The sequence below is a fragment of the Emydura macquarii genome, unplaced genomic scaffold, assembly GCF_026122565.2.
Source record: "Emydura macquarii macquarii isolate MOO-44397 ecotype Brisbane River unplaced genomic scaffold, CSIRO-AGI_Emac_v2 contig_2207, whole genome shotgun sequence".
In the NCBI taxonomy this organism is placed as follows: Eukaryota; Metazoa; Chordata; order Testudines; family Chelidae; genus Emydura; species Emydura macquarii.
The window spans coordinates 1,056,241-1,071,251 of record NW_027132344.1 but is presented as its reverse complement, the minus strand read 5'-3'; the positions used below and the strand labels follow the sequence as shown (position 1 = coordinate 1,071,251).

The 15,011-nt window shown below is 37.6% G+C and overlaps 1 protein-coding gene across 1 annotated transcript in view; it reads right to left on the bottom strand.

The window, feature by feature from the left end:
• Positions 1-15,011, bottom strand: part of OCA2 (OCA2 melanosomal transmembrane protein) — a 259,682-nt gene that overhangs the window by 124,532 nt on the left and 120,139 nt on the right. The window contains exon 14 of the mRNA XM_067559931.1: positions 13,231-13,363. Within this exon, the coding sequence (XP_067416032.1) occupies positions 13,231-13,363 (133 nt within the window). The remainder of the gene's footprint in view (positions 1-13,230; positions 13,364-15,011) is intronic.

Below are 15,011 nucleotides of genomic sequence, written 5' to 3'. Positions count from 1 at the left end.
CAGGCCCACCCAAGTCAATCACAGGCCCTGCCAGAAAAATCACTTCCGGCTATGCCTCTGGTTTAATTTAAACCATTTTTTCCCAAAACTGATTTTATATTGAAAAAACAAACACACCAAAACTAAAAAAAATCAATTCAGAAATGCCAGTGTGGTGCCTCATGGAAGTTATTACATTATACATCCTGGGCAAGGACTCCCATGATGCATTGCAGTGGTTCAGTGTGAGAGGAGATTCTTGTTCATCAGATGAGATGTAGCAGAGTCAGGAAGCACTGCACACAGAGGAGGATGCGGGGCATTCAACTCCCATGAGGCACTGCAGTAGCATTTCTGAATCTTTTTGGGAGGCGGAGGGGGGGGAGATCGGCCAAACATTTTTGATTTTTGAAAGTTTCCCACTGAAAAATATATCTCCATCCTGTTCTAGTCTCAACTAAGTGATGTTTCATCAAACATATGGGGTCCTTAGAGCCAATCTGTGCTAGTTCTATCATTCACTTTAATCCTCCTTTCATTCAATGCATTCAATGAAAAGCAAGAAAAATTCACAAGGGAAATCCTGGTCCCATTGAGTTTTGTCATTGACTTCAGTGGGGTCAGGATTTCACCCCACATTTTTTAAAAGTTGTATTTAATTTAAAAAGCAAATGTGTGTTCTCTTCCTACTATCCACCTACTCACACTCAGAATGGTTCCCTCTTTCAGAAAATACTTCACTCCACCACTAATTCTAGCAATATCAAAGAACACAGCCTTGCAAACTGAATGTAATTAATTCCCAAGTCTCAAAATCTGAAGAGGTCAGCTCTGTTAATTGAAGACACTCAGAAAAGCATGACCACCCTTGATGAGATGATAAAATTATCATAAAATGACAATTTTTAATCTGTAAGTGCACTACAGAGTAACTACTTTTTGCAGTCTAGGTGGATGAGATCTTTTACTGGATCAACTTCTGTTCATGAAAGATAGTCAAGACAGTTGGCAGTGTTAGGCTGTGGCTAATAAAGTGCAAATTATATTCCTAGGAGTGCATTTTTCTCCCTATACTATTGTAGTTTAACTTTTTTCACTAAAATATTAGCTAAGTTTTTAAAGCAAGTGTACTTTTATCAAAAAAAGAAAAAAATGCAGCACCATTGATTTAATTGCTTCACATAATAATACAACTTTTAAAGGGGTTAGTTCTTATATGTACTTTACAAATATTTACTAATTTGCCCTAGTGAAGTAGGTAAATAAGCATTATTCCCATTTTACAGATGAGAAAACTGAGGCAAAGAGGAGCAGCCTAAGTTCTCAGAGGGAATCAGTGTCAGTTGGGATTAAAACTCAGTAGTTTCTGGCTCCCACCAAGGTGTTACAAATACTAGACTATGCCTTCCCCCAATATCAAATAAGTATAAGGTCCTAACTTGCAATCACTTCGGAATATGCTTATCTTTATTCACATGGCTAGCCACCCCCATTAAACTTCTGTGAAACTAAGCACCCCTGCATTCACATCCTACACACTACTGTAATAATCTGTAATAATAAAAACATGCCTTGTGTGGTATCATTTGAAACTAATAATTCACTGATCGTTAACATTCTTGCATAATGTAAGTACATGGAGGATTTTAAGAGTTATGGATATATACTAGGATTATGACTATAGTATGTTTAAACCAGGCATGTCAGGGGGGATTGTTAAACAGGAATGTGTATTTGATTCTTTGACCAGCCTTATTTTCAGGCAAAAACAATGAATGTCCATTTTTACATGTTAGGTAAACGAAGCTATTAAACTAATAAGTAGGGGAAGAAAAAGCATGGTGCTTTCTTCACCACCGGACTCCATGTCACTTTCTTCACAGCTTGAATAAACTTTACTTTGAGGGGTCACCCTCAAAAGAATCCATTTCAAAGTCTATAAAGACAGGGGCTGAACCTCAAGAGATAAGCTATTGAATCAACTGGCCGTATACAAGGGTATAGTGTGAACGTTTTCTGAAAGCTAATGACACATTCGTGATTAATATCCTTTTGTAATGAATATATTAACACTATATGAGGAAATATGGATACTTAATGATATTATGTTTTAAAGTCCATGGCCAAAAAGGGAGAAACTGGTTCTCATTGGAGAGAAGGCAGCTATTTACCTGTCTCCTATGTAAATTCAGCATGGTGGAATCAAAACAATAGATCACACATAAGGGGATGGGAAGTACACAGGAAGGGAAGAACAGCATGAGGTCATCCTGCCTCTTGAAACAAAGTCATGAATTTGAAATGTATTTCAGGTGAAGTTTCTCTTTCTTGCTGGGGTGTAGACCCATGCTGTTTTCTCCCCTGCCCTTTAGTTTTATAGCTTTGTTTACTTTATATGTAAATATATCTCATTCTTTCTGCGTTATGACTAGGCTGGTTAGAAAAGCAAATACACATTCATTCCTTTATCTAAGGGAGATTGGGCTTATGCATTGCTTGTCAAACACATTTTAAGAACATAATTCTAATATATATCTATAACCCTTGTACATACCCTATGCCCAATTCCCTCAAGAATATTAATGATCAATGAGTTATTAACTTCCCAGTGATACATGCCACCTTTGGGATATATATCATGAAAAGAAAACAGTGTGTTAGGTGTAGTAAGTATGTCAGGCTTGACAAGAGTTGTTGACACAGAGCAGTGAACCGCCAGTGGACTTGTGTGTCATACCTTCTCACAATATCCCACAGAAAGTTTAATAAAGCCCAAGCCTGGCTGACGGACATAAGTATATCTTTGTTCATTTTGAGATACACTAAGTGATCAGGGTTATGAGTGCCATATAAGAACAAGACATGGGTAGATAGAAGCAATCAGCTCTTGAATTTTTCACCTGTCAACTAGGATTTTGCTTTTATAGTTTCCCTCTTTGGCAAATGAGTATGATAAAAGTGTAAACTATTGCTCTATATCTACATAAAGATATTGCAGTATACTTCTGCATCTGCATAAAGTAGCTAAGGCAATTCTTGATCAAAGTGCACGCTTTTCACTAACTAGATGCCTTTTAATTTTAATAACAAAATTATCAATCAACCAATCATAAATAAGAGACAAATTACATATTTCCCTTATTACAATATTAGGATGCAATTTTGTTATAAAAAAACTGGAGGAGACTTATCTTCATTTTTCTCTCTCCAAGGGATTATCTGTCAACTTTAAAGTAGTATTAAGAAAGCATTCAAGAATTTCAAACATAGAACAATCTCAAATCTATTTAATGTAAATTGCTATATTTATTTTATCCATGATTATAATAAAATGAAATGTTAAAGACTTGAAGGCTTTTCTATCTTTTTTCAAAACATAAAAATATGTCCATGATGGAACTTGAAGCATCAGATAAAAAGGGGTATGTATAAAGACTTCAGGGACCAAAATGTTGTCTGTTTCCTAAAAAGGTTAAAGGACCACAACTGGTTAAAAGAGACACTGCAGTATGTGCCAGAAAGATATGAACTTCTCATATCACAAGACATTCTCAACACTACTGGAAGTATTGACAACAGCCTTTAGTATAACAAACTAAATAATTCAGCTGGAAAATTAAAATGGTTTAGCAATGCTAATACATGTTTGGAGCAGAAAGCTTTAATATGCCTAGTAATATTCCTTTCATTAAACATTATTCTTTGCATAATCTTTAATGCTATGTGATCACATACAGCATCTTGGATTTCTTAACACACTACTTATCTTTTACATCCCTCACTCACACCACCATCCAGTTAAGGACACTCAACTACTTAGGGATAAATGTACAAAGGTATTTAAGTGCCTAAAGATGCAGAGAGCTGCCTAGTTGGATTTTCAAAAGCACATAAGCAGGTTAGGTGTCTAGCTACTATTTGGCTCCTACTTGACTAAGGCACCTTTGAAAATCCCACTAGGCATCTATCTGCATCTTTCAGTGCCTAAATACCTTTGTACATCTGGACTTAAGTACTCTTTCCCCCATAATACAAGGGGGGCCCTTCTGCTCTCTGGAACCTAGTTAAGGGAGAAGTCTCAGAGGCTGCAAGAATGGAGGAGTTCAGGAAGGCGTGAATTTCCCCTCCACATGGCCTTTCCAACCACAGCATCTCCACTGTGTTCTAGGCCTTACCTGCCTATTGAGACGAATCAAGGACTTCACCCTTAATTTTTATATTTTATTTTCCCATACAACATTCTAGATCATGTGCATGCTTAATATGTGAAAAAAATCAGCATTTAACAATTTAACATTAAATAAAATTAGTGGTTTATCCAGGGACTGAAGGAAATGTTGATAAATAAGTGCCATTGAAGCAGAATTAGTAAACAGATAATAATGCTTACCTACTTCATGGGGGTGTTGTGAGAATTAGTTAATTTTTGGAAAGCACTTTGAAGATGAAGAGACCTACATAAGTACTAAATACTATTATTATTATTATTATTATTAACATCAGAATTATTATCATTTTTAATACACATCTGCTGGAATATAGCACAGTCAAAACAAAATCTATTTCTAAATGACCATAGTAGGCCCAACTATCATTCAATATTATCAACACAAGTAACCAACTAAAGCCAATGAAATGCAGGAGCTGTACAAGAAGTCGGAGTTGTGGTGGAATTCACTAATACCATAAAAAGTGTGGCTTTTTTTGCCAGGCGAGTAGAACACTTTGTCATCAACCCATTTTCAACCATATAAAAATAGAAAAATGACTGCCACCTGGCCTGTTCTCCCAAAAAGTACTTCTAACACCCCACTGTGCTTTATCATGAGTAAACATTAATACAATCTCAATTTTTATAAATAAATAATTAAGTGTCCCTGAAAGTAGGGAGTCTCTGTTTTCTGTGGAGTTTGAGAAAGCCTGAATAACCTGTGAGCTTTAGCAAAAATCACTGTCAAGGTTACAACCCTAATGATTGGTTTACAGCCATTTACACTGGTTTATATTTTTAAGGGTAACTTTGCAAGTGAAAAAGACAGCAACTTGATATTTTTACCATCAGAAATGTAGTGATCAAGATAAATCTGCTATAGTAGCTATCCAAATATCCTCTTTATAAAGAGTAAAATGACAGGCAGAAATGCTCGGACAAATTACAAACAAAAAATGTCTTTTGTGAATGCCTGTTATCTAATGATAGATCTCTAAAATTTCTTCTTGAGGCCTAACACCACATGTCCAATTTCCTTACTAAAAACTTGACCCAAAATCCGCTGGAGTCAATGAAAAGGACTTCCTATGCCTTCAATTGACTGTGCATCAGGCCCTAATAGTCTAAAACTTTGACTCCTTCCTCTGGAGAATGGAACACCAAATTAATCAGAAATGCTGTATTTCCACTATAGAGGGGACCCAGGCAACAGAGAGCTACCATTGACTATGTCCCCTCTCTAGCCTCCAATTCCCTCTAAGTCTTCCTGCAAAGAAAGGATTCAGAAGCTTGTCTCTGTGGAATTCAGGAAAATGGGAGCTTTGAAACCTCTAAACCAGTAGTTCTCAACCAGGAGTATACAGTACCGCTGAGAGTAAACAGAGGTCTTCCAAGGAGTATATCAAGCCATCTAGATATTTGCCTAGTTTTACAACAGGCTACATAAAAAGCACTAGCAAAGTCAGTACAAATTAAAATTTCATACAAACAATGACTTGTTTATGCTGCTCTATATACTATACACTACAATGTAAGTACAATATTTATATTTCAATTGATTTATTTAATAATTATATGGTAAAATGAGAAAGTAAGCCATTGTTCACTAATAGTGTGCTGTGACACTTTTGTATTTTTACGTCTGCAAGTAGTTTTTAAGTGAGGTGAAACTTGGGGATACACAAGACAAATCAGACTCCTGAAAGGGTACAGTAATCTGGGAAGGTTGAAGCCACTACCTCAATTTTAATCAGTATGGAATTCCTATACAGCACACTAGAAGGAATGGAACGCCAGAGGGTAGTTAGAATGTTTAGTATGAGGAGGAAATAAAATACAAGCTAAAAGAAAAAAAAGTATTAAAACAATATTTTAATTTGACAATAGAAAGATTGCACGTATTCTTCTAAAATTACAGTACAAAGTTGAAAACGTTCTGTATTCTGCTAGTTATGTACAGTACAATGATATTGTTTTGGCTGTAATAAACTGCTCAGGTATCGGGAGGATCTATACTTAATACACGGGTGTCAAATTCTTGTTTAATGAGGGCTAAATAAGAGTTTTAGTTTTGTCTTTTCTTCTCTCGTCCTTTTTTCTGTCACTATATTGTCCTGCTCTCTCTCTTTTCTGTCTCCCCTCTACTTTCTCTCCTTTTGTTTTTTTACAATTTAATACTTTTCCACTTCCAGTTTTCTGTCTTTTTTTCTCCTCCTCTCCCATTTCACCCTTTTTTCTGATCTCTGCAGAGACAGCAGTAGCACTTTACATAGGAGAAAGACTGACGAGCATACCAATCTATTTCTATGCCCCTGCACGTCATGCTGAGGCAGACTACATATCTTTCTTTATATCAAGTTCTTTACACAAGGCTACAATCACATGATCCTAGACAATTCCCCTGTGCTCTCCTGGTTCCATGTGCAAGGTAATATGCCACTGCAGCAGTGTTTCTTCTATTGCTAGTGCTAGTGAGATAGACTATAGTGTATTATTAAATTGACATGTGTGCTAGATAAATATATCATTGGACAGCACATGGCCCCACAACTGATACAGTCAGAACTTGGATCAAACAACATGTGAAAACAAGAGGGCTATATCTTCCCAAATTAGGGGCTTTTTTACAGGAAAGCCAGCCTCCGCAGCAGTCATTAAGGGGACTGACAGCTCCACAATATTGTAAGTAACCCAATGCCTTGGTGATAAAGAACTTCATAAATCCTGAAATCTGAACACTAGCAGCATAGTAGCTGGGTGCTCCGGTAGAAGGCAGCACTTCTCAATGGGGAAAATAATGCATCATTAATCCCTTAAAGGAATAAAAATGATTTTAAAACACACATTTATTTTAAGACAGAAAGTTCTGTCTATTAGAGGGGAATAACAATATGATTTCCTCCTATCTGCATATACCATTGTTTCTACCAACTATATTCTTTTAGGGAACATCTCATTCCCACCCTGTGATCATACCACATAATTCTATTGCTTTTTAGAGGAATGTGAAATTCCTCTAATTCTTCTCCACTAGAGAAAGACGGATTAAAGAAGCCAAGTCCCAAGTGACAAATTTAAGTAGGGTAAAGATCTCTTTCATTCATCCTGAGCCATGCAAATGCTTTTTTTGTAGACTGTCTCTGAACTCTTGCCCTGAATTTTTTTTTTTAACTTGGTCCTTATTTCCTAGAATGCCCAAGTTTCTGAGAAATGTATAGGTACTTCATTGTGGTTTTATGCATTTTATCTTTTTCTTCAATACCTCATTAGGGTACACAAGATCTTTCTTAGACTTTTTTCCCCTTGGTAATGGGGAATTCAACATCCTTTCCCCATGTTTCTACAATACATTCCATCTCTCCTCCCCTAATCTATTGAGGATTGTAACAAACTGGGAAATATCTGTATTAGTTGCGATGAATATGGTGCAAGCCTCTGTATGTTTCTTTTATGTTCATGACAGGTTACTTGCTATGGAGTTATATCAAAAGGGATTGTTAAAGAAACCAAGCAGGAAAGTCAAAACAATGACACAGCAAGCATCCTGGAGGAAACCACAGGGAAGATGTTTACTGGGCAATAACCCCTACCTGGCTCCTCCCAAGCTGAGAATGGCTTACTCTTCCCAAGGCTAAGGCTAGGATCAAAATCGAGAACATCAGTCCTAGAAAACAGAGGGGGTTGACTGAGGGTATATCTACACTGCAATTAGATGCCCATGCCAGCTGACTAGGACTCACGGGGCTTGAGGTAAGGGGCTGTTTAATTGCAGTGTAGGCATTGGGGTTCAGGCTGCAGCCAAAGCTCTGGGACCCTCCCACCTCACAGGGACCTAGAGCCCAAGCCCAGACATCTACACTGCAGTTAAACAGCCCCTTAGCCTGAGCCCCGCGAGCCCGAGTCAGCTGGCATCTCAGGTTTCTTATTGAAATGTACATACACCATGAGTGGCCAGGGACTGCCCAGGGAGTGTCAGTGAGAGCTGACTGGCTGGCAAGGAGACAGAGAGAGAGGTAGAAACCAGCAGGGGCTGTTAGATGGAGGTAACTGGGCTGGTTGAAATGCACAAAAAGGTTTTAAGGAAAGAATAAGGGTTAGGTAAAAGGGGAATTGTGTTTGTAGACTTTTACTTTTTTACCCTTTGCTCTATGGGCTTTGTACCTTTGGGGGAATGAAAAAATAATGCTTTGTTTCAAAGAAGCAATTTTTGAGTCACTTTAACCACAGGGTCCTGGAGGGAATGGGCTGACCAGTACCACACGGAGTTGGGCATGTCACATTAATACAATTGGTCAGCAGGGGGGCTATAACCCAGAGACCCAGTGGTTGGACTTCCTGGCTCTGCCCAGGGTGAGGTGCAAGAAGCCAGGCCTGTCACCCACTAAATGCACTTGAGAAGTACTCAAAGGGATTTAAGATACAGTTCACCTTGTAACCACGACAGAGATATTAACATTTTATTTGTGTTTGTTTCCATTTATTTATTTATTTATTTGTATCATTGGTATCATTTTGGTATCGATGGCCTGGTATCAACTTGGTGGCAGTCGATGGGAGTTACGCAAAGTACACAGAGAATCTTGTGTAACTCCTGTCAACTTCATAACTTCAGTTTTAGCGTGCCATCTCCTCTGCACTGTGCCAACATGAAACACGTACCTGTCGATGCAGCACTACGCTTTTTGGGGAGGTGGCTTTATTAGATCAAATTCCGGATCGATTGAGCGGATCTTCACTGCCGCTCAATCAAACTGGATAAATTAATCTGACAGCGGCAAATGTACCATCAGTCAGTGTAGACATAGCCATTATGTCTGCTTCAAGATTAGCAAGCCGCAGGAAGTAAGTCATAATATGGGGAGAGCACAAGCTTTCCTGGGTTTTAGAGCCCTCACCTGATGCCAGGATTTAAAGTGACAGGTAACACATGATGCTGAAAATAAAATGTTAATATTCTCCTCAAATAAACAAAATTACCTGTTCTTAAAATCAACATCAGTCTGTTTTTAGTACCCCACTCAGAGCTGACTAATCTAAGTGGCCAGAAACAACAGAAGATACTTAAAGTACATAACAGACAATAAAAATCAGTGGAGAACAGCATACCAGTGCTATTTCATATAACTTCAAAGTCTGTTTGATTGCTAATCAGAGAGCAAAATGGCAGATATTTAGTTGATTAAAACAGCTGCTTCAAACAATACATTTCAAGTTATCACAGAAACATGGCAATTAGAGATGGAAAGGACTCATTAAGACATCTTGAACATATTCTGTTGCTTCTCCAAAGCCAAATTACTGCAGCTACCTTTTAATGAAATCTGTGTTTATCACCTTCTTTTCCCATTTCACAGAAAATTTCAGTAGAAATAATGCATTAGGATTTGATTTAATTGAGCAGCTACTGATTAGCTTCTCAGAGATGGAGTAGCTGTTGATTATGGGGAAAGCACACAGTACACTGATGATAAGACTACTGTTTCTGAATATACTAGGCTGCGAATAACATGGATTATAAATAAGGAGGCTAATTTGAGGCAAAATATGCCAATGTCTTAAAGCTTTACAACACTTAGTTGGCTAAATATAATATTCATGAATGAATGCACTATTCAAGTTAATCAGTAATATGACTATACATAACTGATTTTTTAAAATACCCAGACACACAATGTAAAAGTTAAAATAATAAAAATGTCAATTTTTATTCAAGAAAGTATATCACAAAAAATAACTAAGTTTTAGTGGGTAAATATGATCAAAGTCGGCAGTCTGAATTTTCTATCTGTTTATATAATTCTCATTTGGTGACTTCTTGCAGAATGGCAGTTTAAACAAAATATTACTGTATAATAACTCCAGTTATTCACTAAAATGTCCATGAAGCTCTCTCTTTAATTAGAAAAGAAATTCATTAAAGAGAACTAATTTCATTTCAAATAACGAACAGGTAGGTTATAAAAAATTGCTGGATGCTAATGATTATAATAATATACTTCCAGTAGGCAAAGAAACATAATAATCTTTTATAATTATATAAAATTACACTGGATTTTAAAGTTATGGGGCTTCACCTTCCATCCCGTAAAAAGAGATAATTACTCATCTTGTAATTATTTTTCTCTGAAGAGCTCATTCATGCAGGATTCTTGTTCTTCGGCCTTGTGCGAGACAGTAGGAACTTCCTACATTCAGTGCTCTGGACCATCCCTAACAGCAGTAATAATTCCAGAGGAGTAGCCGTGTTAGTCTGTATACAGCAAAAACAACAAGAGTTCTGTAGCACTTTAAAGACTAACAAATTTAATTTCAGCAGGCATAAGCTTTTGTGGGCTTCAGCTCACTTCATGCATCTGAGGAAGTGACCTGAAGCCCACGAAAGCTTATGCCTGCTGAAATTAAATTTGTTAGTCTTTAAAGTGCTACAGAACTCTCATTGTTTTAGCAGTAATAATGGAGGTCTCAGCCCATCTTTTCACCCACCCTTCAATTGTCTGCTTAGAACAAGCAGGGACTTGGGGAAATCATCATTTAACTTAGTAACTCCGGCACATCAGTGGAGTCTTTCACCAGCCAAGTAAGGTGAACCCTCCACTCCCAGGATGAGAAGGGTAGGCCATGATTATCACCAACCATTTCGTGCCCAAAAGGCAAGAGATTCAAAATTAGTAGTGTTGTTCCCCTACGGCAAATCTGAGATACTTCCTTTGCTTTTGAATCTCCCTATGTGCAAGTAGGCAGCTGCAAGTTCCAGAGCATCTAGACAGATAATTTCTTCTAAAAAAGCACTGAAAGCTCTCAGGATAACCAGCTAACTATTTTGGGAGTAAATATTGATTCAGCTACCCGCAATGTAGGGTGGGCCAGAAGGCTTCTTTCTTTTTTTACTATCAGGATGTAACATACTTCCCTTTCTTGCCTAGAAGCACAGGCTTAATAGCTTTCTTTGCCATTAGAGACAGATTTCCTGTAGCATCTCTTCCTGATACCCAAAGACAAGGGAAAAAATCTTGATACTTTTTGAAAACCTGATTTTTGCAGTCCCACAGAGCAATTCCTAGAACTCCAGATACAGGGTGATGAGGGCACACATCAGGGTAAAAGCCTCCTAAATCTGCTCTGACAGGGATGTCCTGGTAAGCTACAGAAAGTGGTTGGCTGCCTATATTCCCTAGTTGTATGCAGTGTTGTAGCCATGCTGGTCCCAGGATATTAGAGAGATAAGGTGGGTGAGGTAATATCTTTTAATGGACCAATTTTCATTGGTGAGAAAGAGAAGCTTTTGAGCCTACACAGAGCTATGAAGAAGAGCTCTATGTAAGCTCAAAAGTGTCTCTCTCTCACCAACAGAAGTTGGTCCAATAAAAGATATTACCTCACCCACCTTGTCTCTCCTATATGTCCTAGAACTCTTCAAAAACCCTTTGGTTTTTCTGGAACGTGGCTTCTGCTGCTATGAATGAGTATCCTGGGTAGAGGGGGTAGTGGCATCCCTTGAAACCAAGTGTGGAGGTATAAACCACCTTTCTAAGTGGTGGAATCTTTCCCTTCCCTCCCTTGTGGAGGGGCCTAAGGGACAGGATACAAGCCCAAGAGAACATGATGTCACTTCTAGTACACATATTGCAAATGCTGAAAATAGTACAAAATATTGTACAAAATATAGTACTATTTTCTATAAACCCTGCAGCTCAAAACAAACTCTGTCATGAGTAAGGCAAATCTTAGGTTTTTCTTTGGATCTCCAAGGAGGAGACTACAGCCTCCCACACCTTCTGGGAGTCACTACCAAGACAGCAGATATCATTACTGTATCAACCACATCAAAAGCTGCCCACACTTCATGGCAGGACAAATCAACACCCTCATGCACTTACCTTTTAAGTTATTGCTGAAAGGATTTGACCAGGACAGACACCTATTCCTAAAGCTCAACCTGTACTTTGGCTATGACTCAAAGGATTACCACTAACCTTTCTCCAAATGGATCCCAGCACTGAAGCACAGGGTTCTGGGGTGTGGTACCATATGTTCAGCCTTCCTGTGCTTTGACCATGGCTTGACTTGTGGGTCAAGGTGAGCAATCATCATCATCAAGGAGGAGCTATTATTACTCAACCTTCTTCAAACAGGGGTCAGCTGAGACAGGAGTATGTAACACTCTCTTCACTGGCTGGTGCCAGTGCACAGCAACTCTACTGTCCAGTAGTCAAATAAAAGCCTTAGGGCAATGACTATGGCTTCAAAAAACACTGAAACAAAAGTCAGTAATGAAGGGGCACACCAGAAGAAGATACCCAAAAACAGGCAGGAATTAGAAGGGCTGAAGAGCCACAGCAATAAGTTGGAGGCACAGCACCTCTTTCTCTAACTGCAGACAAGAAAGAACTATTTGGAAGCTTCTAAAAGCAGCATTTAGACAGCTAGATGGTGCAACTACCATTGAGGGGATGACAAATGTAGCTCAGACCTCAATCCACTGTACCTTCTGGAAGGGCCAAAAACCTTAGACCGTGGGAAGTTCCAAGGAACTTGTAGAACAGAAGGCCATGAGTGAGAATCCTGAACAAATGTTATCTTGAGTAATTTAGATTATTTTAGAATTCTTCTTAGTCATACTTCCTACAACCATTATAACCCAAAGAAAATCAAAGCATACAACAATTTTTAAATTGCTGATAAGTCTATTTCGATTATTCCTCTCAGCACAATGAAAAATGCTTAATTAGTTTCAGGTGATGTAACCAGTGTAATGTTTATTTACTGTGGTTGTATATTACCTATTGTTTGTTGCTCACCTTTAGTATGTACATAAATCTTATCACATAACTAAAAGCAGTAGGGTCAGGAAAATCATGATTTGCAAAATAAAAACAACTAAAACCAAACTATTAATAAAATACTAACATTCAGAGATAAAATGAGGCTCTGTGGACCCATCTGTTTTCATACACACAACATTATGGTAGATGGCATTCATTTAATTTTAAACATTATTCAACTCAGTGGCTATAAAAATATGATTTCATGCTCAAACTCACCAACAATCTCACTTGGCTCCTTGTTGTAAAGCTTTTTGTTCCAGTAAAGAAGTCGGAGAAAAGGAACGGAAACCAGAAGAACAAGACAAATTCCAACAAACATATGTCCTGTAAATGCTGCAAAATCCAATCCCTAGGCATAAAAATTATAAATTACAGATCAGTTATTTTTCTACATTACCTGCAAAGAAAAGGTATTTGTTATGTACTTTACAATTCAGCAATGATCTATACATTTCACAAAGCAAGCAATAGGTAATTTCTAAGCATGGCATATTTTGTGCTTCCCCAGTCTCAGGGAAACTATTGTTAAATAAATTTCATGCCAAACAAACCAATTAAAAATATTCCATTACATTTCACTGTATCAAAATAGTTCTTATATATTTACACATTAATTACCAATTCCTGGCTCCACTGATGACAATATGAGTTTTTGCATTAATTTTACTTGAACCAAGGTTTGACCCAAATTCTACAATATGCTATTATAGAAAAAAAGTGTTATCTAGCAATTTGAACAGATTTTGCAATATTTTTTCTCTAATTTAGTATTTGTTTGAGTTCCTTTATACTTACTGCATGATGAAGGCCTTGAATTAAAGGGATCATTATAGGGTTAAGTGGGACAGGGTCAAAAACTGAATTCAAATATCTTTTTTTTTTTTTTTTAAGTAAACAGTAATGTAATGTTCAGTATTTGGGGTTCCCATTAAAGTCAAAAGTAAAACTCCATTGACTTCAGCGGAAGGAGAGTTGAGCCAATGCAAAGTTCTCACCTGTTATTTCTTACCAAAAAAATCAAGATTTATCCTCTATTTTCAACCAGTATTTCTTTATATTAAATTGCTTTAATTTTAATAAAAGGTCTTAATGACAAAGAGTTTCAACTCTGGTTATTAGAGATATATTGATAGCAAGGTTCCCTCCAGTACCCAGACTTTGTCTCAACAGGTAATCCCCACAAAACCAGATTTGGGAGGAAGTTTTTTATTATTTTTATTATTTATTAAGGGACTGAACTAGTATGTAAGAGATCTGGGTTCAATTCCCAGCTCCCCACAGACTCCTTATGTGACTTTGAGAAGTCAGTTAAACTTTCTGTGCCCAAGCCTCAGTTAAAGTGTCTCGGTGCTATTGTAATGCAAATAATACATAATAATAATGTTTCCATGCAGAATCAGGGGCTGTTTACATCCTGAATTTTAAGATCGCTTGGATTTGCTACCTGAAACATGTACTATTCAGTTGCCCCATACTCCCTATTGGAAGCATCTATGTGAAAAGCTCTCACTTCAAGCACATTTGATGTGGAAACACCCAGAGCAAACAAGACAGAAATGCTGTTTCTCGGTTGCAACCATGGGACATAAGAAAAAAGCAACTAATACAATCAACTGATTAAAGTGATAATCCAAAACAACTTTAACAGACAAAAAAGGACTAGGGGTCACCCTGTACCAAATCCATATGCTGCAGATGACAGAGACAAGTGACTCTCTCTCTCTCCTGTAAGTGCTCATGAAGGATGGCCTGGATATTTACCAGGCATCAAATTAAGATTCAAAGCTGAAGGAGAGAACATTAAGAGGGAATCAATTTACAAACTTTTAGAAGACCTATCAAGAGCCATAGGAGCAAACAAAGATCCCCAAAACTTACAGGGCCAGATTTTTAAACATCTGCTCACAAATACAGACATATTGTCCTGCATATATTTACATAGTTACGGACATTTTGCATGAAAATGGGCCTAACTACCCAAATGTTTGCATATGGGC